General features: G+C 53.1%; 10 protein-coding genes across 10 annotated transcripts; 4 read left to right on the top strand and 6 right to left on the bottom strand.

Annotated features, from left to right (window-relative positions):
• Positions 1-580: 580 nt before the first annotated feature.
• On the bottom strand, positions 581-3553 carry HMPREF1120_06264 (uncharacterized protein; the record flags this gene model as incomplete). Its single annotated transcript, XM_009160465.1, has 1 exon — positions 581-3553. The coding sequence occupies one exon, from the start codon at positions 3551-3553 to the stop codon at positions 581-583; it is 2973 nt and encodes a 990-aa protein (XP_009158713.1).
• Positions 3554-3726: 173 nt separating this feature from the next.
• On the top strand, positions 3727-5189 carry HMPREF1120_06263 (uncharacterized protein). The gene is made up of 2 exons (XM_009160464.1): positions 3727-4151; positions 4223-5189. The coding sequence occupies exons 1-2, from the start codon at positions 4006-4008 to the stop codon at positions 4830-4832; spliced, it is 756 nt and encodes a 251-aa protein (XP_009158712.1). The 5' UTR covers positions 3727-4005; the 3' UTR covers positions 4833-5189.
• On the bottom strand, positions 5187-5666 carry HMPREF1120_06262 (uncharacterized protein; the record flags this gene model as incomplete). The annotated part of the gene is made up of 1 exon (XM_009160463.1): positions 5187-5666. The coding sequence occupies one exon, from the start codon at positions 5664-5666 to the stop codon at positions 5187-5189; it is 480 nt and encodes a 159-aa protein (XP_009158711.1).
• A 226-nt stretch (positions 5667-5892) lies between these two features.
• On the top strand, positions 5893-8021 carry HMPREF1120_06261 (ATP-dependent RNA helicase). Its single transcript, XM_009160462.1, has one exon. It carries the CDS (start codon positions 6029-6031, stop codon positions 7601-7603), a length of 1575 nt encoding a protein of 524 aa, XP_009158710.1. The 5' UTR covers positions 5893-6028; the 3' UTR covers positions 7604-8021.
• HMPREF1120_06260 (oligosaccharidyl-lipid flippase) lies at positions 7973-9916 on the bottom strand (the record flags this gene model as incomplete). Its single annotated transcript, XM_009160461.1, has 1 exon — positions 7973-9916. The coding sequence occupies one exon, from the start codon at positions 9914-9916 to the stop codon at positions 7973-7975; it is 1944 nt and encodes a 647-aa protein (XP_009158709.1).
• Positions 9917-10730: 814 nt separating this feature from the next.
• HMPREF1120_06259 (proteasome component PUP1) lies at positions 10731-11686 on the bottom strand (the record flags this gene model as incomplete). The annotated part of the gene is made up of 3 exons (XM_009160460.1): positions 10731-11402; positions 11461-11508; positions 11561-11686. The coding sequence occupies 3 exons, from the start codon at positions 11684-11686 to the stop codon at positions 10731-10733; spliced, it is 846 nt and encodes a 281-aa protein (XP_009158708.1).
• Positions 11687-12653: 967 nt separating this feature from the next.
• HMPREF1120_06258 (1-acyl-sn-glycerol-3-phosphate acyltransferase) lies at positions 12654-13583 on the bottom strand (the record flags this gene model as incomplete). Its single annotated transcript, XM_009160459.1, has 2 exons — positions 12654-12799; positions 12848-13583. 2 exons carry the CDS (start codon positions 13581-13583, stop codon positions 12654-12656), a joined length of 882 nt encoding a protein of 293 aa, XP_009158707.1.
• A 657-nt stretch (positions 13584-14240) lies between these two features.
• Positions 14241-16625, bottom strand: HMPREF1120_06257 (ubiquitin thiolesterase; the record flags this gene model as incomplete). Its single annotated transcript, XM_009160458.1, has 1 exon — positions 14241-16625. The coding sequence occupies one exon, from the start codon at positions 16623-16625 to the stop codon at positions 14241-14243; it is 2385 nt and encodes a 794-aa protein (XP_009158706.1).
• A 231-nt stretch (positions 16626-16856) lies between these two features.
• On the top strand, positions 16857-19852 carry HMPREF1120_06256 (uncharacterized protein). Its single transcript, XM_009160457.1, has 2 exons — positions 16857-17163; positions 17248-19852. The coding sequence occupies exons 1-2, from the start codon at positions 17141-17143 to the stop codon at positions 19616-19618; spliced, it is 2394 nt and encodes a 797-aa protein (XP_009158705.1). The 5' UTR covers positions 16857-17140; the 3' UTR covers positions 19619-19852.
• A 527-nt stretch (positions 19853-20379) lies between these two features.
• Positions 20380-22836, top strand: HMPREF1120_06255 (protein kinase A). Its single transcript, XM_009160456.1, has 4 exons — positions 20380-21614; positions 21665-21918; positions 21969-22343; positions 22411-22836. Exons 1-4 carry the CDS (start codon positions 20985-20987, stop codon positions 22436-22438), a joined length of 1287 nt encoding a protein of 428 aa, XP_009158704.1. The 5' UTR covers positions 20380-20984; the 3' UTR covers positions 22439-22836.
• Positions 22837-23345: the final 509 nt, after the last annotated feature.

Below are 23345 nucleotides of genomic sequence, written 5' to 3'. Positions count from 1 at the left end.
GCTGATGCCTGTGGCAGATGGAGGAAGAATAATTGAGCTTTCTTAGGGCAAGGCCATAGTCAGGACTATCAAAATCTTGGTTTCTTTTGCAGAGTTCCGTCTCAGAAATGATTCAAGGGCGTAAGTACTTCGTATGATTTGTGAGTCAAGGCTGTAGAACGAGTTTTTGGTGGATTTTTTGAAACCCAATCGGGAAATGCATCGCGCCCAACGATTGGCTGTGGGCCGACGACTACAGGACCGCAACTGGAACAACGATATCAATACAGGATTCATGAGCTTCAAAAATAATTTCAACCGGGCAGTTGATCACTGCACTGTGCATGTCAGCCTGATGAACAGTCTGTTGCTGCGCCACACTTCAACAGCTGGTGGTGTCCGAGAGTGTAGCCATTGAGAACGGCAGCGGATTAACCTCCAACGCCATAAGAAATCCAAGCCTTGTGGTTCTATACCAACACTCGCTGGTGTCGTTTATTCTATCATAATAGTATACATTGTCAACTTCCAAGTCCCCCCCACAGTCATAACCCGTTCATGTACCGCCGTGTTCTTCATCCTAATCATACATAGCTTCTGTTCATTGTGTTGCAGCTCGAATGGCCTGCAACAGCAGCGCGAATATTAAGCCCCGTGCCACGGGCTCGAGTTGAAGACAATCAAACACCTTACCCAGGGCATCCCCGCTTGCAGCCGCTCCCATCACACTTGTCAGGGCTTGCGGCATACCGCGCTCGACCAGCAACTTCCTCGCTTTTACACGGAGGGTCTCCTTCTCTTCCGCTGTCATCTCTTTCGGCCACTTTGCCCGCTCTTCTTCAGTCGGAAGCACGTTTTCACGTAGTTTGTTGATGTGTGCTGCGCGGCCCCTATCAGTGAAATTGGCGTCAATCACACTTTCCTGAATGAGAGTCCGGATCGACTCCAACTGCGGATTATTCGGCCTCAGCAGGAATGTTCTCGCTGCACCAAGTAGCGACAATCGAATGGCCCATGCCCCGGAAAGCGAGTATAGTTCGGTCAAAACGGCAAATATCAACTCGATCAGAATGCGTGTCTCTTCCTCTGAGATAGGAACATCCTTTTTGGCCTTCCTCGGAGGAAGTCGCGGAGCACTGGTGGAAGGAGGGGGGGTTTCTGTGCTACTTGCTTTGACTGCCGGAGCGGGAGTGGATGGCTTCGCAGTGATCGTGTCTTGCCGTGGCCGAGGAGGCGTCTCGGGCTTCGGCAATGGGCTGGGCTGATAGTCGTCGGAGATAGTGCTCGGTGGCGGTGGCATTGACACTATTTCCTGCGACTGACGGACTGATTCATCGAGACTAGACGATGTCCGGGGTGTCGGTTGATGCCTTGAGGGGCTCTGGTTAGGTCTGGTCGGAAGCGGCGGCGGCCTGCTCTCGAAGCTCTCCGTACTTTGTCTCGGCAGCTCTTGACTTTGTCGGTAGCTAGGGGTGCTTGATCCGGTATTTGTCCTTGATAATTGCTGAGAGGGCCGGGCAGCAGGCATCAATTTCTTGGGGGCACCGCCCACTCCAGTCGCCACAGCACCGAAGACACCCTGCACACCACCCAGCACTGCCTTACCACCACCAGCGATATTCTTTCCACCCTGGCCCAGTACGTTAATGAAATTCTTTCCAACGTTCTCCAGAGCCACGCCACCCTGCGCCAGAACATTCTTGGGTTGGGCCGGCGCTTTTTGCAACCCAGTCTCCTTGTCGAGGAACTTCTTCATGGCCTCAGTCTCCGCCAGTGGTTCAAAACCGAGACAAAAGCGCAGGTATGTCTCCAGGTCGTGCAGCAAGGACGCACTTGTCTGGCCCTTCCAGCTGGGAAGCGCAGGATACTTCTGTCCAAACTCCGGGACGCCCGAAAGGCGAGCAATGGTAGTCAGCGTGTGATGAAGAGGCTCAAAGTCTGCATATCTCCTAGTGACCATCCATCCTGGATACCGCTGGGAAGCTGGCTCAATCTGCAGCAAGTATTCGCCAGTGGGCTTTTGCCTAAGGACCGACTTCTCGTCACCATCACCTAGATCGATGATTGTGATGGAAGCATTGTGTAACGTCAGCGGAACGGCAACCATTGCTTCCACGGGCCCCGGGGCGCTCGACACAGGCCGCGGCGGTGTAAGAACAGCCTCCGGTAGTTGGTCAAAGCTTGTGAAGGGAGGAGCAGATTCCCTGACTGGACTTGGAGCGCCAGAATTGACGACATTACCATCAATGTCGAAGACAAGGGAAGACTCCATCGATTGCTCCCCACGTCTGTTTCGATCGCTATCGGACGAAGTGGGAGTGGCAAGACCTGGCTCAGTCGTGGCCACAGAACCAGTGTCCTCCACCTCGCTGGGAGGCAATCCGCGTTTCCGTCGTGCATCGTCTTCTGCAATCATCTCATTGAGCCTTTGTGCCTCCCTCATGGCCTCTTGCATAGCCTCTTCCGCCCTGCTGACCCTCCTATTATGACATTTCTGAGCAGTGGCCTCTGTGTCCCCTTCCGAGATTGCACTATTCATGTCCTCGACCCCGGAGTCGATTACATTCATGATTTCAGGCTCGCCATCCTGCAACAAGTATACAATCCAGCCGTTGATCCACTCCGGCTTGGAACAACTGTCGATGGTGGTTTCGAGCACCAGGCCTGCTAGAACCTCCTGTAGGAAGGTCCGGACCGGAGGGCAATCATAAGATTTCGAGTCCAGAAAGTTCTGCAAGATATCGTCGGCCACCAAGCTGAGTTTACGGGCTTGCTGTTCTCTGCTTAGCACGTTGGCAAGATTGCTCTCCGGTTGGTATTGTAGGTATGTATTGATAGCTGTCTGGGCATCCTGGTTCTGCGATGCCTTCAATGCCGAGCCGAGTTCGTTTAGAAACACGATGACAATTGACGTCGAGTTTGAAAAGAAGTCCAAGAAGGGATCTGCTGGCCGTTTTCGGGATAGATGGTTCGACAGGGAGACGATGAAAGCCGTCAGGGTTTCTCTGCAAGCGGCAGGGAAGCGTTGGTCTTTCGGGAGGAGTGGACTGTACCACCAGGCAACATAGTCTCTTATAACAGCATCGGTCAGGCTTGTCAGGGCTTTTCTTGTTTCAGGCTCAAAGTCGGAAAAGTCCAAGGCTTTCGGAGCGGCATCAGCCTTGAGTCTGTTCTCATTTTCCTCTTCTTTTCGTGATTTTTCCCTCCACCCAAGGACCCGGTGTGCTACCTCCAAACCCAACTCCTTTCTCCGGCGGTTCCCATGTGTCTCGGCAGTGTCCGACTCGCCGCTATATTGACTCTCCCAGGTGGCATGCAGAACGACACCCCCAACAGCGCCAATCAAGACGAGACCGACCCGACCGAGAACGAGGTAGGTAGACGCGCAAAGACCAGCCGCGCATGCTCCCAAGGTCTCATTGCTCGCGTTGGCGAAGAATCTCAACGTAGCGTCAATCGCCGCGGCTGCTGTAACTGGAGGTGCGGTCGTTGCCGGAGTGGACTTAGGGGGGCTTTGGCTTTGCGCATCCGGAGTAGCACTTTCGGCCACTGAGTGGTCAGGAACTTCTTCCATGGCTGCCATGGCTCATGATGACCCTCAGAAACTCGAACAATAGGGATGAGTAGGTCGGTAGATCCGGTATTTCTGTACAATGTTGTATGTCCGGCGCATGGACTGGCCTGACGCGCAATGATCCGAAAAGGACACTGCACTCCGCGAACGTGCTGGCGCCGCTCTGTCCAGAACATGAATTATCCTGCACTAAAACCTTTAGTGTTATCTTATCGACGCCTCTACTCACCGCCTACCGTTTCCAGCTCCGCAGAAACACTGCGGACCGCTTCAAGTTGACATAACCGACCGGCAGAATTTATTTCCCGGATGTGGACCGAGTCAAAAAGTTTCGGAGGCGCTCTCAACCTGAAGACAACAAGTTGGTGGCCACGTTACTATATTCTTCACTACGGTACCCTATCTTGATATTTCGAACACATACGAACACATTACACCATTGTGACCTGACCATGGCGACCGAAGTATGCGCAAGCTGCCATGACCCGCTCCTCATTGACGTGGAGCCGGACAGCGACGTCGAGGACAGCAAGGCTGTTGCGCAGGTGCAAAGCGTTCCGGACGACGTCAACCTGAGCTGTGGGTGCCATTATCACTGGTAAGAACTCCGTCAACACTTGGACAGCAGGAAAAAGCTGTACCAAAAGCGGCGTACTAATTATCGATTAGGGAGTGTTTTCTAGATGCCTACACGATTACGCAATGCCCGAATTGCTCCAAAGACATCTCGTCGCTTTCTCCAAGCGGCTCCCAACGGGTTCTGGTGACGCTACGAAATGAAGGCGGTGTACAAGAAGGATATGACATTTTGCCAGCTGCCACGGAGGAGGCGTATCTGCGGGCATACCCAGAGGAGCGGAAGGGCCATGCATTCCTGGAGTTCTGTCGCGAAGGGGATATCGACGCCATCATACACATGATCAAGGATGACGAAGGCGGGGAGCAAGAAGACGAAGAAGAGGCCGGCCACACCGACTTACTTCGGTACAGCGGGACGTTTGAGGGCATTGAAGGGTCGGGACTGCACGTCGCCATCCGCTACCAGCAGCAAGAGGTAGCGTGGCTGCTACTCGCCCTCGGGTCTCAGCTACCGTGGGACAAATTTCCAGACATCGTGCTTCAAGCCATGCAAGGCTTGGGGCTTAGCAAGGAGGACAGAAACGGAGATCCTGATATCCGGACAGTGTTGGATAGTGAGGGTCGGAGCCCGGCAGTTCTCGCGCAAGAAGTTGGAGGTGTCTGGGATGAATGGCTTCGTGCAGGACGACTGAATCCTTGAAATCGTGGTGGCAAGCTGTACAGTAGGCTCAATATCTATTGTCTTGTTTTGTCCTGTTCTATCGTGTCTCACACCCAGAATTCTCTATGCAACCAAGGAAAAAGGTCGCTAGAGATCTAAAGCAATAGGGGTGAAAGTTTTGCTCTCCGACATCCGAGTGAATCATAGCACCATGGTGGTGTTTCATGCCTGATGCAAAGAAGATGCCGGGGTTTGATTGCGGGAAAAATTCAAAATGCGTACCTCGACCGACGCCGCCATTGTATGCATAGCATAATGTGGGTATCAGAAAACGCTGTTGGTCTGGGACAGCAGCTATATCACAGCCGCAGCACTCAAGAACTCTTTGCAGTATTATTTTTGCTGGTCGCGCAGAATGTATTTGGTGTGGGTGCCGTGCGCGACGACGGTCTTGTTCTCATCCCCACCCTCTGCTGCGGCCTTGTAGATCGTCACGGTTGTGAAGCCCATATTCCTGCCCACCTTCGTCACGTTGGCCTCGATGACCAGGCGGTCTCCCAGTTTAGCAGACGAGACGTAGGAGATGTGGATGTCTGTGCTGACGCCCGTCTTCTCGAGACCTGTGCTGGCGATGGCCATGCCGCCTGCCCAGTCGACGATCGTCGCCGAGACAGAGCCGTGCAGCACGCCTTTAGAGTTCAAATGATCCGGCGAGACTGGCAGCGTCGCGACCATCGAGCCGTTCGTGGCACTAGTGAGGACAACGTCGGAGAGTAGGAAGTTATAGATCGGGGAGTTTTGAGACACCCGCGCCCAGCATGCCTGGACACTTTCCAGGGGAGTCTTGGTCGCCGTAGTCGAACTTGAACTCATCCTTACAGTCCAATGATACAGGACCACGTTTCCGAACTGAATGTCACGACAAGATAGCAGTGGGGTGATAAAGATGGAAGAAACACAACAGAATAAATTGAATGTGTCCTGCAGTGTGGCATTCCGCACACCGCCTGCAGAATTGGAATTGGTCCTTTTCGAATCCGCTCAAAAAGTCGGCAGAATTGCGGCTCCACAAAATAATCGTCGAAATTTTTGTGGCGCTGCCGCTGGCACGGTACCACTTCAAACGCATTCATTACTTACCGTACCCCTACTATCCCTGCGTTTTCACTTCCCTTTCCCAGAGCCGAGTTTCGTTCAACTGTACACTGGCATAAAGCCTCAAACGCATTATCAACATGAGCAAACATAAACTCGACGACCCAGAGGCCCAATTGGCCAAGCAGGAGAAGAAGCGGAGAAGAAAAGAAGAGAAAAACCGCAAGGAAGCGTCACGTCTGCAGGACATCACGCCCAGTTCGACCGATGCCACTGCGCAATCGACACCAGCGCCAGAAAATACAAATGAAACTGCGGACGATGGCGACACCTACAAGCCTGACTCGTCGCTCGACGCACTGCCCCAAACGGCGGTGGACGAGTTCCTCAAATCCGAATCCGTCCAGATCGAGGACCCAAAGAAGAGCGACCTGCGGCCCATCCTAGCCTTCACGCAACTGCCATCAAATCTCAAGACGCAATTTTCCAGCGTGTTCTCCTCGTTCGAAAAACCCTCGTCAATCCAATCTGCAGCATGGCCATTCTTACTGTCCGGACGTGACGTCGTGGGCGTGGCCGAAACCGGCAGCGGCAAGACGATCGCATTCGGCATGCCATTGATATTCCGTCTTTCAGGCCTAAAGAAGAAAAAGGGGATCCGAGCGGTAGTTGTCGCCCCGACGCGGGAGTTGGCGATCCAAGTATTCGAGCAGATCGACAAGCTGTGCAAGACGGCCACGAGCGCCGGACAGAAACTGAAGCCGGTCTGTATCTACGGCGGGACCAACAAAGACGAGCAGCGCCGCAGCCTGCAGGGGGCAAATATCGTCGTGGCTACTCCCGGTAGACTCAAGGATTTCATGTCCGACGGGACGATTGACGTGTCCAAGACCCGATATCTCGTCCTGGACGAAGCCGACCGGATGCTCGACAAAGGGTTCGAAGACGACATCAAGCACATCATTTCGCAGATGCCCTCGTCCAGCAAACGACAGACGGCCATGTTCACGGCCACCTGGCCCAAATCCATCCGCGACCTGGCTGCCACGTTCATGAAAGAACCCGTCAAGATCACCATTGGACGCAACGACGCCGACGACTCGGGCGAGCTGCGCGCCAACACCCGCATCGTCCAAAAGATCGAGGTGATGGACGGCTCGGACAAACAGAACCGTCTCTTACAACTTTTGAGAGAGCATACTGCCGGCAAGAAGCGCAATGATCGCATCCTGGTGTTTTGTCTGTACAAGAAAGAAGCCCTTCGGATCGAGAATTTCATCCGCAGCCGCGGATTCAACGTCGCTGGAATCCACGGTGACATGTCGCAGTCTGCTCGCATCGCCAGTCTGGAAGCTTTCAAATCTGGGTCCGTGAGCCTGCTGGTCGCCACTGATGTTGCGGCAAGAGGACTGGATATTCCCGAGGTCAAGTTGGTCATCAATGTGACCTTTCCCCTTACTGCCGAAGACTATGTGCACCGCATCGGCAGAACTGGTCGCGCCGGCAAAGAGGGTTTGGCCATCACCATGTTCACTGAACAGGACAAAGCCCTTGCCGGGGCGCTGGTCAATGTTCTCCGTGCGGCCAAGCAGGATGTTCCGGAAGATCTGTTGCGGTTCGGCACCACCGTCAAGAAGAAGCAGCATGACGCGTACGGTGCGTTTTATCGTGAGGCAGAGGAAGGGAAGAAGGCCACCAAAATTACATTTGATTGAGTTGGAGATTGATGTCAATCATTATCTCACTACTTGATGAGCATGCCACAAGTGATGGGATGGCAATCCTTCCTCATGGCTTTTCGGTGCATATTGTCGGCGTTTCACGAGAGGTCTCATCTATATCTCATTATGATGGTGTTCTATGATTATGGCGTGACTGTTTCAGTCCTGCAAAACCTGGGATTTTGGCGGCAAGGCGTTGTGGCAAGATAGAATCGAGCATCTGGACCAAAAAGTCTCGTTCGGCCAATATACTAGAAGTGCAAACAATTGGACAAAATTAGCATCAGCTTTCTTCACGTTCAAGCATAACATAGGGTATATCGTCCAACTTAACGAAACACAGAACAAAAGACAGATCAGAACTCACATAGTCGAACCCAACAAGACAGTTGCCGCCACAACCAAACCCAACAACTGACGATCCAGTCCTGTGCCAGTATACGTCCCTGTGCTAGGAGCTGTAGTGGTAGCCATACTCAATTCCAACCCGACCAAAGCAGCAACCACCAAACACGTCTTTGCAGGAAGTGCTTCTGCCAGTATTTCCTTCTGTAGCAATGTAGCTGCTGCTGCTGCTGTTCCCCTATCACTGCCACCCCTCCCCGTGTCGCTGTTAGCTTCAACATCATTCCGTATCCACCGCCGAATAAACCAACGACTCCAAACGATCCTCAAGACCATATTGACCATATTGGCGCCCACCAGCCCCGCCGCACCCATTTCAAACTTTTTCAGCAGTAGCCACGCGGCTGCACCATACAGCGCCGTAAAGAGCATCATCCAGCCCGACTGGGCACGCAGTTGAGCGGGCGTGGCGACCGAAGTGACGAACGCATCGAGGATCCCGTTCACCGCCATCAGGGGGATGTAGTAGCAATAAGCGGACAAGAGAGAAGCCGTGGAATCAGTGTACCAGTCCGCGCCGATGACTTGGCGCACAAGCATGGGGAGGATGTATGGTGCGATGGCGAGTAGGGGTAGAGCCATGAGGAAGTAGAAGTGCAGAGTGGTGGCTAGATAGGACAAGGCTTGACGGTGCTGGTTGGGGATGGGGATGGGGATGGGGATGGGGATCTTGGAAGTTCTTTGCGTCGTGGTCTTTGGCTTCGTCTTCGTCGTCGTTCCGGTGTCGGTGTCCTTTTCGCCAGTGCCGGTTCCTTTCTCCTCGGCGGATCCGGTCTGGTTTCTACCGTCACGGTTTGCGGACGACGGTGCTTCTCCCGCTGCCGCCGAAGAAGATGATGATGCCGATGTTGGTGACGACAGCAATTGTCCGAATATATTCCGACTGCTCTCCTCAACAGGCTGAAAGACCAACCTCGCCAAAAGGCCACCGTAGTTGGAAGCCAGTGCGAACGCCCCCTGGTCAGCAAGAGTGGACAAGAACGACAGGATCAGCGCATCGCCCTGCGTGAGGACAAGTTTGAAGATCGACTGCATGTACATCGTTGCGGCGAGACCCAAGGTGTCGACATGAAACAGATTGATATAGTATTCTTGTTGGCTGCTGCTGCTGCCCAGTTCCTGAGCTTTAGCTTCGGTTTCCAGTCTTCGAGGAATCAAGCTGAACTTGTCACGCTTGGATATCTGCACAACCGGAACAAAGTAGAGAACCAACAACACCACAGCATAGGCAGCCTGGCCTACCGCAAAGGGCAGGATAGAAGGATCCAACCCTCTCCTGTGTCCAAGGACAGCTGCCAAACAAGCCGCGAGACATCGTGCAACTGCAGCACTTGTCTCTGCTCGTGCCCGTTCTTTGAACAACGCTTTCTGCTGGATCACCACAAACGCCGGCTCGGCAAGTAACTCGACCAGCGTAGCGACCGCGTATATCTGGAACGATATGTCGAAGTAAGGGCTTCGAGTGACTTCCGTAGGAGCGCTTTGGAGATACGAGATGCCGAAGAATGTAGAGATGCCGAATCCGAGCAGCACGGCTAGGTATGATAGATTGATTACCGTCTGGGCCTCTTTTGCATGAGTTGCAGTGGAGTCTTTCGTCGAGCCTGATGTTGAGGAGCTTTTGCTGGAGTCGCTCGTATCAACGACACCTCCTCCTGGCGGCAGCACTGGCACAGTCGTCAACGATCCCGTCCGCTGCAAAGCCACTCGTAGACTCTCTCTGGCAAAGTATAAGCTCGTGACTGAAACGAGTTCCAGCTGAACCGCAATGCCGAGCAGAGACGGTGACAGAAACCGAAGCAGGAATTGGTTGCCGATGAATGTCAGTGCTCTTGAGGCAACTTGTATGAGAATCAACAGCACGGCGCCGCTTCCGGAGAGGGCAGATTGGTCAGTCTCCATATCTTTTGTATTCAAATAGCGATGTTCAAGTTATGCCCGGGGCCGTGGATCGTTTATCTCGGCATCAACGATTGCGGGTGTACACTGTCAGGACCATGGATCAATTCGTCTTTACCACGGTCAAACGCCTGAACTCCGTCCCATATCAGCAAAGGACCACCTCGATACCGTTGTCGGCGGTCAAACACTCAGACCCGTTTTCATACCTTCCAGTTTCTTGAGGTGATGAGATATCAAGCAACCGCCCTGGTCCCGCGAGCATGGGTGGAACCCTCTTCCAGGCCACGTGTTGACATTTACTTCATCTGGGGCCAGCGTTCAGGAAGTCAGTAGTAGATAGTAACGATAGCGTTCTCCAAACCCCCATTTCAAAGGTTACTTGTAGTCCTTGGTAAGATACTGAAGGGGAACAAAGGTCTGGGTTGTATGAATGAAGGTAGTCCCAAGCTTTCGCTCTCGGATTCAGACGTATACTACACTTAAGCTGCCGCTTGAACAAGGCGAGAGAAAGATATAGCACTCCGTACTTGTAAAGAATCAAATACCAGTGCCGGACTTAATTGTCCTACTAAGCATGATGAGCGCAGTGCCGCCGTTTTGGTGAAGATGGCTCGCCATAACCATTTGCATTGTCCTAAACGCCCCCCTTCTGAACGCGGCTTTAATCCTGTTCTAACCCGACTTGCGAGGGACTCCCATGCCAATGCTGCAGCCTGGATGCGGAATGGGCAGACGAGAGAGTCCGTCCTCTCGTCCACACACAGTAGTGATGTTACATGCTTGTTGTCGGTCTGCCCGATCTGATTCCGGAGCACTACACATCATCAACGTCCATCTTCTCCACCACGACCAAACTATCCGAGTCGCTCCCATTGCCGATTTCGTGTACAGTGACATATCGACCAATCTCCTCCTTGGTAATCACCTTCTCGTTCAGCACCGCAGTCGTGCCCCGGGCAAACTTGTAATTGCGTTCCTTCTTGGCCCGTTCGTTCGGCTTGATGTAGTTGCGGAGTAGTTGCGAAGGCTTGTCCTTCTCGATCACACAAACGTCGACGTTGCTGCCGGAGCCCAAATCGTTGAAAATACCTGCCAGGATGGCTTCTGAACAGAGCTTGATCGCCTCCTCTCTTGTACAGTCTCTCTTCCAACTTGATTCGAAGACAGCCATGGCCGCCAGAGATCCAGAGCCCATCGTCACGTAGGGGAGTTTATCCGTCGAACCGTGCGCGTGGACAGTGAACAATCCGACACCTGTAGGGTCCACACCAGCCACGACTAAGTAAGCCCCAATGTGCCCTTGGTATCGGAACAAATGTTGCTTCAGCATAGTCATAACGGTCACCACGCGAGGTACCCGACCGGTTGACAGGGAATGAAGCTCGAGGTTGGAAGAAATGAGGGCGGTGGTGAACTCGGTGTCGGCAGCGGTACCGGCGCCGGCACACCAGATGTTGGGGGAGATATAATGTAGTTTTTCACAATTCTGTAGAGAGTCAATTTGAAGGATTCTCCTGATGCGAGTCGCGCCGTAGTCAACGCACCTTATCGGCTACTATGGGGCCGCTCGTCGCTCTGGTGTCTGCTGCAATCTACATAGCCCTGTTGTCAGCGCGATCATATAGTACATTGCGCGCCACATACCACAACGCCATTGTCAAATATGCATCCCACAATCGTTGTACCGGTACTGGTAGCCTTTGGTAATGGTACTCCCCGTGCGTGAAGAGCCGCATTCCGGTTGTAGTTGCTGAAGTCGAAGCCGGGCATGGTTGCGGCAAAGGCCCGAAGCCTTGAACAGAAGCGTGGGTGACTACGTTGCTGAGATGATGCTCAAAGGTGACTCGGGGCAGTCAAGGCTCCTTGGGACGTTGGAATGGTGCTGAGAACGAGCGGACAAGAGAAGGGCGTTGTAACGAGAAAGGGCACGGTATTGATTAATGGTCTCCGAAGTTGCAAGGCAGCTCTGAGATGCGCAACACTTGACATCGTGACGAACCGCAGGCACTGCACGTGAGACGCGGCGCGCCGGCTTGGCATTGGTCAAACCATTTCAGGGCAAGGCTGTCGGATCGGACAAGGCTGCGAGTCCCCTAGGTACCTAGGTACTATCACGATACGAACATCGGTACTACGACCAGGCATTCTGCTAGGTGTAAATAGGCAGCGTATATAATGAGCCGTGGGATAAAGAAAAGTCATGTATCGTACATTCCAAGTCCAGACTGGTTTGGTTGTCATATTTAGATATGCCTGAACCCTGTGAGCTTCGAGAGGCATAAATCCGTTAATGGCTGGTGAATCCCGTTACACCTGAACCGAATCCCATCACCAGCCCTCTCTAGGTACGCCCACTGTCCGGGCACAAACCCTACTGCATCTCCACGTCTATTTCCACTTCCATTCATTGGGACGACCGCTGCTGCAGCCCTCAGACGCATGCCAGCTCCAAATCTCGACTCCATCTGCAGGCCTCGCCTTTACCTGGAATATCGAGACTAGTCCAGTTCAGCAGCCTTTCCAAGCGCCGTGCTCACCATGGCCCTACAAGACGGGACGACCTGTGCAGGTTATCCGGCGTGAGCCCACGGTCTCACACGGAAGGCTTAGCCGTCTCTGGGATCGGGTTGAAATGGGCTATCCGCTCGAACCATAATCCTGCCAACGATATCTGCATCTACCGCGAGTCTTTCTACCACTGGAAAGCGAGAACTCTGCATATCCAGAGTCTGGTGATTCATGAGTCCTTTTTGTTCTGCTCCGTTTGCGCGAGTGGGTGTTTGGCCATTTCCTCAAGAACGTTCAGCATCTTCTCTCGAGTATCTCTGGTCAGATGATCAACATCGGCGGCTGTGAGGCCCTTGGTGGGTATTGGATCAAGGACTAGTCCAAATGTCAGCTCAAGTCATCATTTCAATGTTGTCGACATACCTTTCACCCTGATAGTCCCGCTGTTGAAACGTCTAGCCTTGACGTTCAGGACGTGGCTGTAATTCTCCGCCACAACAGGCACAATAGGGACACCAGCCTGTACGGCGAGGTGGAAGGCTCCCTTTTTGAAGGGTAAGAGCATGGGCTGAGTCGAGTAGCTCCTTGTGCCTTCGGGGAAGATGACCACACTTTGCTGCTTCTCCCGCATCGCCTTGGCTGCACTTTCAAAGGCCTTCAATGCCTCGCTCCTGTCCACCCGGTTGATCCACACAGCACCAGCAAGTGTCATGAACCAGCCCAAGAACGGGACGTTGCGCAGGGACTTCTTCGCGGTGATTGAACAATGTTTTGGCCAGATCCAACCCAACAGCAGCACGTCAAGTTCGGTCTGGTGATTGGCAATAATGACCACAGGCCGATTGTTGTTAAGAATCTCCTCCCCATTGTCAAGAATCTGGAACCTCACGCCCATCGTGTATATTCCCAGCCATTTGAACGACTTGGCCACCGTCCAGAAAGCATAGGGATAGTGTAGTCCCAAGAGCTTGAGGATACCCGACGCAACCGTTCCGTAGGCCGCGCAAACAATGAGCGTCAAATATGCTGACATTGAGCGGGCCACAAACCCGAGGATTGGAGGCGGTCTCGGGAGGTAGGTGTAAAGAGCGAAGCAGCTCAACATGGTGAATGTATAAAACCCCAGGAAGTAGAGCAGGTAGCGGAAGAGGACGAACATGGCGGCTAGAGTTCGCAGACGCTCCAGCGGAGGGAAGTTAGGAAACGAAGGGTGCCGTGGAGGAACACTTCACTGTGCTTTGTAGCTCAGACAGAGGAATAGGATCTAGAATGCGAGCACTGCGAGGATAGATCCCAGACCAACGACATCCGGTCCGGGTTGGCGGAAGGATGGAACGGCCACCACGAATGTCAAGTTGAGGTCTGAACTGGTGGGATGTAGTGGCAGTGGACCTAGGCACACTGCGGTCTACAGATTTGGAGGGCGCATCCATTGGGCATCTGGCGGTGATTTCTCTGACATTTCTCCCCCACGTTGGCGGTTTCGCTGTCTCCGTGACCCGACAATTTTTTCTCCGAATCCAACCAACGTCATGTCACGTGGCCAGCCTCGCCGGAGTAGTCAGCACTGCCCTTCAGCTCATTCGCTGCATCTTGCTTGCTCAGGGGCTGTTGTTGAGGCATCAGGACAGTCGTGGAACTGCGAGCATTCCTAAAGTAAGAGCAACCTATTCTGGGCAGTTTTTGGCTATTAGCTTATGAGAGCATGCCTCAGCGCCTGGAACGACGTCGAGGCTATGCCACTACCTAGGGTGGCCTACAAAGGTTTGTCACCGCCGAAGAGGCACCTCTTGTCAGCGCTTGACGTGCTATTTCCTCATACCATGCGGAAGAAATAGATGTATGCGAATTTCTTCATCTCGTCGATGTCAACCGCCTTGACCACTTTCTCGTCATTGAATAATACCCATTGTTTCTCCTTGCCTTCGCCAGGAATCGGCTTCCGGATGAAGGCGACATAATGTCCAGCATGGATACTGGCTCCCTTGTGACACACGATGCTTTGGAGCTCAAAATTTGCAGGTAGTTGCTCACTGCCAGGAAGCGATTTTGGTGCGGCCGGTGCCGAAGTGGGCTCCTCCCCAAAATCCCCTTGATCGTCCGGGTGGCTGAATACCCAGTCTAGAGCTCTGTTAACGTCGCCATTGCACTCACGCAACGCCTTGCGAGCTTGTGGTGCGCTGATACCCATGTCTCCCAGTTGGGCAATCTTGTCAGCGTCGTCCCCGGAACTGCCAGAGCCGCTGTTGCCGCCACCAAGGTTCAAGGGCTCATCGATATCGGGATCATCCATATGTGCGAACAGCCAATTCATGGCTGCTTCAGCATCCGCATTGCCAGTGGCGTGGAGTGCCTTTTCGCATCGTGTACGTGGGAAGCCCATCGACTCCAGCTGGCCAAGGGCTGCCTCATTGGGTACGAATGCTCCAGGAGCGGATCCCGAACCTGCAACATCTGCATCCTCAGGCAGTTCCTCCTCGTCCGGTTGTAATCCATGTGATTTGTAACTGCTCATTTCGAAGATGTCATCAGGTACTTCCAGGGGAATGTCGAGTTTCGTGGGTACCCAATTGATGATCTCAAATCGGAGCGGATTGATGGCTAGATTTTTGGGGAATGTCTTGAACTTGGATGATTTCGAGAATCCATCTTTGGACCCACAGGCCGGACAGGTTAGTTCGACCGTGGAAGGTGCCGTGAATATATCGAGGCATTCTTTCAGTGAGATTGGTTCAAATTCAGATCCTTTGGCAGCATCCGCGTCTGGCCGAACGCCATTGGACAGATGCTTCCGCCGAACTGGAACTGGGATCGAGATATTGTCTTGTTCATCAGTTCGGTAGCGAACACGTTTACAGCTTAAGCACTGAAGACGCTGTTCAAGAGCGAACCGAAATGACTGGACCGGGTCGTCGGCAGGACTGGCATTGTTTGAGACACTGATGAGTTTGCACAGGTGTAAGAGGAATTCAAAGGCATCCTGTTGCCTCATGGTCGAGAACTCCTCATGTCCTCGGCCGATTAGATGTTTGAACATAGCAGGAGAGAGGCCCTTCTGATGGGGCACCTCTGGATTATCAGGAGTAGCGTGAACATTGCTATCTGGATATGAATACCGACCGGACAGAATCCCGTCAGCAAGCTTGCGCAGTTGCGTCTCAATGTCCTCGGCAGGAATGTTGGCTTTTGGAGGGGCTTCATCCGGACGATAGTATCGCTGTTGGAACTCTGGAAGGGAGAATAAACACTGAACAGTACTGGCCAGATAACAACTGTTCCCAATGTTCTTCAATCCCGTAAAGCCCGGACCGAAGATGGGAGTCAGCTCCTTGCCATCCTCGGTCGTCATAGAGAAGTCCCATTTCAGGTTCTGTTCCACTTGCATCTCCATCAAACTCTTCTCGGTCTTCTCCCGTTCGGCAATGTTGATGCCCCAGTGAGCGAGATGTTTAGCCAGCTCTGTGTCAATTCTTTCTTCGTTGCACTTGTAGCAGTAGACATCAGCATTCCCCTCAGGTGTTATCGAGCCGAGCTTGACTGCGACGGCATGGCTGCTCTCTGTTGCATGAGCCAGGCCATGAGAGTTGCCACCAACGCCTCCGAACTGCGCCCGCCCGCATCCCAGATTGCCGCATTCTAAACAGAGCCAAAGGTTCTCCTTCAGATCGCACTTCGAACACGACCCCAAGTTCTGAGACTCAATCTGTCTGCTGGGTTGTTGCTCAAGGCAGAGTGTGTGTTCACAGGGTGTAAATTCCTGCTCCCAAGCCTTGACTTCCTCCTGTTTGGCGAAGGTCATAGCCTTTAGAACCCCATCCACCACGTTGGGCAGATTGCCCGATGTCTTGTCCACATCCTGTAACTCGCATGCGTAGCACTTGACTCTAGTGATCGTCTCGTATCGGTCTTCTTCTGTTTCGGCGGCGATGGCAAGTTTGGTCAACTTGGCTGGTGGTTCCTCCCGTTGAACATGTTTTCGGATGCGTCTGATGTTCAATACGAGAGGGTGACCGGTGGAGGAGTAATGCAATAGGGAATGGTTCCTCTCTCCTGCACAGCCGCCGTTAAAGCAGTGTAGGCAGACGTCTAACCCCGCCTCGTCGTCTATGGAGTCGAAACACTGCGTGCAGTCCTCTCGGTATACGCTCTGGTTGGCTCGTGGAGGTCTCAGGTCGTCTGAATGAGCATGAGGGCACTGCATATTGGGCTGGAAGGCTAGAATGAGCGTGAGATGGAAATGCGGGTTGACAAATGCAAGAAAAAGAGGAAGCGATAAAAGCACACGAGAGGCGCAAGACCATTTGTTTGCCCGCAGCCTGACGAGGCTGTTGGAGTCGATGTCGTAGTACTCACTTTACTAGTAACGTGTTAGGCGAGAGTCAACCCCGATTGGCTTGACGGCAGCCTCTCCGGACTTCATCCTACTACCACACTGGCACTGCAGTACTAGAGCCCTGCTTACTTTCGCAACATTTAAGTTGTAAGTGCCAGCACTTAGCCAAATATCAAGTAAACCAAGAGAGACACTGGCAGGTCGCTTCTCATCTACGCCCTAGACGCGTGGGATCAAACAGCGTTCATTATGTCACGGAGTCTGCTTCTGCAACAAGGCGTTTGAGGAGTAGGCTGCACTCGTCGCGGTCAGCCTCCCTCCTTCTGATATCCTACCTAGTCTCATACGGATTTACCTCCTTTCATCTGGTCGGCTGGTCCGGTATGGCGCTTTTACAGAACGAAGAGTGAGTCAATCTCGTCCACATCTTGCGGTTCCTCGCACCTAAGGTGCCCCTGTGCGAACCGGAGGTTGCTAAACGTGAGCACAGATTTGCCATTTGGTATCTACGCACCTCCTTTCTTGCCAATGTCAAGGATGGTGTTGCTGAACGGCTGATCAATGTCAACTCATCGGTCTTGAACACCGCCGAGTTCCGCGCTGCTGGCTGGTCTGCGGAGCCTGTTCAAAGGACGTGCTCCCCGCCCATTCCTACATCCATCAACACGGAGTACTTTCAAAACGGATCAGAGCTTCAGCTCGTGAACTCTCATGGCGATGAAGAAGATGAAGGGGGGCTTTTAACCGGTAGGACTAGCAATGACACGATTGGCCCTGGCTTCAATGCCAGACGTAGACGGAAAAAGGAACATGTGGAAGATGATGACAGTAGCGACCTGACGGACGAGTCCGAGGAAGAGGCCGAAGGCGCTCAGCGTGCTGCTCAACAGATCCGTTTTGCAAAGATGCCGGCGCGGAACCGTGCTGATTCATCCCCAACTCATGGCCCAGGGCCTGAAATCATCACAACCTCACCTTCAAGGCCTTCCACCGATAACAGACGTCGCACTGGGTCGCTTGGTGCTGTGGAGGCCGTCAAAGCCCGCGCAAGACGAGACACGACAACCAGCAGCGAGTTGTCCTCAGAGAACGAGGTTGATCCTGCTTACTTCCAACGTCGCCGAATTCGCCCAGGGCAGACGTCCAAATCCGTTCCGCTTCCAGATCATCATCCCACCGGGTCTCATACCGTGCACAGCCGGCCTGAGCAAGACCATGACCAAGATGAATCAGACGCAGAATCGGTGGGCTCAGCAATGTCCTCGGAGTTGGGCGGCACTATTGACTCCCCTTCGTTACTGAACCCTATGGGGGAGACGAACCTCACCTCCTCACCTGCACTTCTAGGAAGCCTCAGCGGTTCCGAGCCTCGATTCGGTACACCGGACCTTGCGAGGAAGCAGAGACCGCGTCCGGCATTACAAGAACTACCTCCTCCTCGGAGGCCTATCAGCATGGTACAGCCCAAGAGCTTACTATCAGCTGCCTTGAACGCACAGAGAAAAGCTCCGAGCAATCCCTTGCAGGCATTTGCAGCCTTGTCAGGCAAAGGATCTCCCAACCCGCTGTGGATCAAAATATACGCGCCATTTTCTAAAGACCCCGACGAACCTTTCGAAATGCCTTTAGCGAGAACTTCTAAGGACGGCAATCCAGTCACAGTTGCCGAAGCAATCGGCCTCAGTCTATGGAGATACACGGAAGAAGGGAGAGAGCCACCGCTCGCTGAAGCTCAACTCGATGTAAACAAGTGGACCTTACGAATGGTGGAGGATGGCGAGGTGGACTATGATTTCCCACCGCTAGTCCGCACACGGCCGGTGACCGATTTCACATACAACAATAATCGGGGCGCTCGAGGGCGATCCAGAGAACGGCCGTTCGATGAATTCGCTCTGGTCGAAGCGACACCCGCCCAACTCGAGACCAACAGGAAGGAAACGCCGCAGTACGCGCCAGCTGCCCAAGAAGAAGCTGTGCCTGTCGCGGCAGAGTCTTCGTTCCAGCCAATGCAGCCACCTCCCATCTTCAAGGCGCCATTGCCCAAAGGCAACATCCTCCTAGCCGGCCAGCCATTCACCTCGGCCTTGACCAACACCACCTTAACCCCAGCAGACTTACCCGCACCAGCTGGGCCCCAGGCAACTCCGCGTCTGGGCAGGACAAAGACAATCAGGGTACGGTACTTTGATATCGACATGTCTGCACAAACGACGACTTTGGAGGTACCTATGGATAGCTATATTGCCGAGATCCTCGATCATGTGTGCAAACGATGGAATTTGGAGAAGGCTGGTTTTGTGTTGAAGGTCGCTGGAACAAACACCATTGCGCCCTTGGACCGGACGGTCGAGGCCTTGGGTCCGCGCTCTGATCTTGAGCTTGTACGCAAACGGTTTGGAGCAGGAGTCGCCAGTTTGACAGGCTCGCCGGGCAGTTCTTCGCCGAATGCGCCGCTTCTTCTGGACATTCAAGGCCCTAGGAAGGTCAAGAAAGGCCAGCCGATGCATCCATTAGCGCAGAAGCAAGACTTGATGTCGAGCGCGAGCAACTTCAAGAAATATTATGTCACGAGGAAACAATTGGCCCCGTTTGCGCAGGGAAGTCAGAGAGTCCTGGTGTTCGATGGAGACCTTATCCATGTGATGCCTGCAGACAACACGTCGAATGCCAAATTCAGCTCAATCGCCTTTGGAGATATTCTGCGGTGCAAAGTCAGCACGAAACACCCCAAAATTGTGCGGCTCGTGGTCAGAAGAATCAACGAGTCCAAACGATATGACTTCGAGGCGCGGACTGCAGGAGAAGCTCAGGAAATTGTGGATGAGGTGACTCGTGAGATGAGACTTGCACGAGCATAACGAACTTGAACTGCCAGTCTGCTGGGACTATGGATTCTTGGCTTCCAAGGGTTCCAGGTTGCTACTTTATGTACTTGTACCGTTCTAGCCGTACCATTGCACAGCGTATGGACCATGATTATCGTCTTCTGCTGTCACCTTAGTTGCCGGGTGAGAAACAGCTTACACAGCACCAGGAGTACTGTACACAGATAGATGCTGTTCACACCCCGCCTGCTCCGATCATATAACCGGGACCATCGGCCGCGGCGGTCGAGGCTCTCAAGCCCGATGAGGGGCGGGGCTGCGTGGTGGACCGTGACATACGTGGCTGAAGGACTGGATGATGAGCTTGAAGTGAGTTCAATTGTACCTACGCTGTACATGTTCAGAGGTATTGCTAGCTAGTAGTATCAAGTTAGCAGTAGCCCAGTACATCGCGGGGGTGTTCTACAACATTGTACAACACTGTGGAACTGCAGCGAGGCAACCTGAGTTTTGCACTGCCAGGTAGCTGCTGAAGTACTAGTACTTCGTACGAAGCCCGAGAAACTAAGTGCTTACAGTGGTATGTTGATCGTGCTCTGAGGAACAGAAGTTAAACTCGTTCTCCCCCAACGGCCGCTGAGCTACCACCCACTACTAGTGCTACACATCCCACTGCAGGCCGCGTTGCTCACTATCACTGGCCACTGGACGCCGTGCATCGCCAATAGTCGTCCATAAAGCTCCCCTGTGTGCAGTGTCAATCGTTGCAAGGACCTCTTGTCGTCTGGGCTGCCCGTATATCCTTTCTGTTGAGGAGGGTCATGCCGTCCCCAGCTGCCAGTAGTAGTGCCTGTGGTTGTCACTCTCGGTCACTGGTGCACCGGTGCTCCATCCCATCTGCGGCATCTCTCATTCGTACCTGTAATCCATTCGCTACAACTACTGCGAGGACTGGAGATACTTGCAAGAGCTTGACTTGCTGCTTGTCCCTCACTCCTCTGCCCACTTTCTACTAGTATAGCATCAGCATCACATCACATTCTGAACCATCTGCTGCCCAGTGCACTCGACAACTTCTGTTAGCTACATCCTGAGTGCCCAACTTCAAGTACATACTATACGATTATTGCGCGAAGCTATTCGTGGGACTGGAGCTTATCGGGCTGCACTGCATTGCAGCTTCCAGACAGGCCCAACGACGACCGGAGCGCTTCCTCGCGCCCTCGCTGGGTCCTTGCTCCTGCTTGCTACCCCTCCCACTCTCCGTCTCCCTTCCCTCGCCTGTCCCACGTCGACTTCGATTGGCACTTCGACCTTGAACGGGCCTACGAGCTCCTTCAATCCACCCTGTTTGTAGCATTCCATACCTGGGGAACGTGCGCTTCCCTCCGGCGCCCAAATGCCGACTTTTGGGGGCCTGCTCAAGAAGAAGAGGACTAAGGAGTCTGCTGAAGAGAAGTCGACCGGCGGCGGCAGCAGTGGCCCTCAACCGATCCAGTACAAGTCTTCGCAGAAGACTGATGCCTCATCACACCTTTCGTCATCCAAGACTGCGTCCGATGCACCCACCCAGTCGACTGCAGCTACCACCACTACCGTGACCTCGACGTCGGACCCCAATGCCAAATCCAACGAAAGCAACGGCACCCCCGACATGAACATTGCGAACATCGTCAGCCCGGCGGCTGGCGTCGCTGACTCCAAGCCGGTAGCCAGACAGACCAAGGGCAAATACACCCTCTCCGACTTCACCATTCAGAGAACGTTGGGCACCGGCTCATTTGGGCGGGTGCATCTGGTGCAATCCAAACATAACCAGCGCTTCTATGCGATCAAGGTCTTGAAAAAGGCCCAGGTGGTCAAAATGAAACAAATCGAGCATACCAATGATGAGAGGAGGATGCTGCAACGGGTCAAGCACCCTTTTCTTATCACACTCTGGGGCACCTTTCAGGATTCGAAAAACCTCTACATGGTCATGGACTTTATCGAAGGTGGCGAGCTCTTTAGTTTACTCCGGAAGTCACAGGTACCTCTCCAGACCCAACTCCGCCGGCAGTTAAATACTGACAACTCTAGCGTTTCCCTAATCCAGTGGCCAAGTTCTACGCCGCGGAAGTGACATTGGCCCTTGAATATCTTCATAACCAGAACATCATCTACCGCGACCTGAAACCCGAAAACTTGCTGCTCGACAGACATGGCCATATCAAGATCACCGATTTCGGCTTTGCCAAGGAAGTCCCCGACATTACGTGGACTCTTTGCGGAACTCCCGACTACCTCGCGCCCGAGGTCGTGGCCTCCAAGGGTTACAATAAATCAGTGGACTGGTGAGTGGCCCTCGAAGCACGGCCTAGTTTGGTACCTAACTCTCACCCAGGTGGTCCCTCGGAATCCTGATTTTCGAGATGTTGTGTGGATTCACCCCATTCTGGGATGGAGGCTCTCCTGTCAAGATCTATGAGAACATCTTGAAAGGAAGGGTCAAATACCCCCCTTATATCCACCAAGATGCTCAGGATCTCTTGGTGCAGCTGATCACGAGCGACTTGACTAAACGACTGGGCAATTTGCACGGCGGTTCGGCAGACATCAAAAATCATCCTTGGTTCGCTGAGGTAACGTGGGAGAGGCTGCTGAAGAAAGACATTGATGCTCCTTATGTGCCCCCAGTCAAGGGTGGAGCAGGCGACGCTAGTCAGTTCGACAAGTACCCCGAAGAGACGGAGGAGTATGGGAAGAAAGGGGACGATCCGTAAGTCACGCATAACCCAACTTGTTCAAATTGTTGCCTATGTACTTTCGTACTGACATGATATTAGATTCGGTCATTTCTTTACCGATTTCTGATAGCACCGCCAAAATCGTGGCCGAATGATCCATGGGTGGCTGTGCAACGGGGACACAGCAATGGCCTTGCGCAAAGGCACAACGTGTGGCACAATGGCGAGGATATCCATCTAGTATTTCACGATGCAGGCAGACATTTGGGTATCTTATGAATTTACTGCTCTTATTAGTACGGCACTACGGCAACGGGGACAAGCTGGCATGAGACAAATGGATGAGGTCGTTTCCCCTTCACGGCTGGATGATCTGTGCGGCAGGAGGAATGCTTTTGTATTGCTCATTGTCAGCTGCCTGTCGTATGTACTTACCTACAATTGCCGCAAGGCGTTACATTATGTGATTTGTGTGATTCAGCCATTTTAGAGCGAGTTCCATTGATCCTGATTACCTATGTGAAAGCAGTCCCAGTAGTAGGCAGTATTTGTAGGCATAGAACCGGGGCGGAGTATTCCTGCGATACGACATGGAGAGAAGGAGAAGAGAAATGTTAATTTTGTACGTTATAGTACACTGCAGTACACTGCATACAGACAAAGGTCGGAAGTTTGAATCCTCTCCTCTTTGCCCTTTTTATCAGGATACACCAAATCTACCCGTAGACTGCATGAATCATTTCCAGACCCATCACAAATTCCCTTTTTCTCCTTTTCAGCCCGTTCATTTATTTCACAGTAGAAGGTCGGTTTTTGCCACAAAATCGTGCTCTGTGGAGGCATCACGCCCGAAGCCACTGATACACCCAATGCCAATGACGGCTGGCCACAAGCACAGATGGACGAAGAGGATGGATGCCGCTGAGGTGAGAAGCGGAAAAATGTTGTGGTAGCAGTGCCGCATTTGGAAAAGCCAGACCGATGCTGGACGAAAAGGCTTGGTGATTGATATGAGCGGCACCGTCTGGACTGCA

Source organism: Exophiala dermatitidis (genome assembly GCF_000230625.1).
Source record: "Exophiala dermatitidis NIH/UT8656 unplaced genomic scaffold supercont1.5, whole genome shotgun sequence".
Classification (NCBI taxonomy): domain Eukaryota; kingdom Fungi; phylum Ascomycota; class Eurotiomycetes; order Chaetothyriales; family Herpotrichiellaceae; genus Exophiala; species Exophiala dermatitidis.
Note: the sequence above shows the minus strand (reverse complement) of the source record. Positions and strands in the feature narration are given on the sequence as shown.

Bases quoted from the DNA above. Each gene is read 5' to 3' on its own strand.
- HMPREF1120_06255 (XM_009160456.1), top strand. From the start codon at position 20,985: ATGCCGACTTTTGGGGGCCTGCTCAAGAAGAAGAGGACTAAGGAGTCT. The intron at 21,919-21,968 runs GTGAGTGGCCCT...ACTCTCACCCAG, and splicing joins TACAATAAATCAGTGGACTG to GTGGTCCCTCGGAATCCTGA. The intron at 22,344-22,410 runs GTAAGTCACGCA...ACATGATATTAG, and splicing joins GGGAAGAAAGGGGACGATCC to ATTCGGTCATTTCTTTACCG.
- HMPREF1120_06256 (XM_009160457.1), top strand. From the start codon at position 17,141: ATGGCGCTTTTACAGAACGAAGA. The intron at 17,164-17,247 runs GTGAGTCAATCT...ACGTGAGCACAG, and splicing joins GCGCTTTTACAGAACGAAGA to ATTTGCCATTTGGTATCTAC.
- HMPREF1120_06263 (XM_009160464.1), top strand. From the start codon at position 4,006: ATGGCGACCGAAGTATGCGCAAGCTGCCATGACCCGCTCCTCATTGAC. The intron at 4,152-4,222 runs GTAAGAACTCCG...ATTATCGATTAG, and splicing joins TGTGGGTGCCATTATCACTG to GGAGTGTTTTCTAGATGCCT.
- HMPREF1120_06261 (XM_009160462.1), top strand. From the start codon at position 6,029: ATGAGCAAACATAAACTCGACGACCCAGAGGCCCAATTGGCCAAGCAG.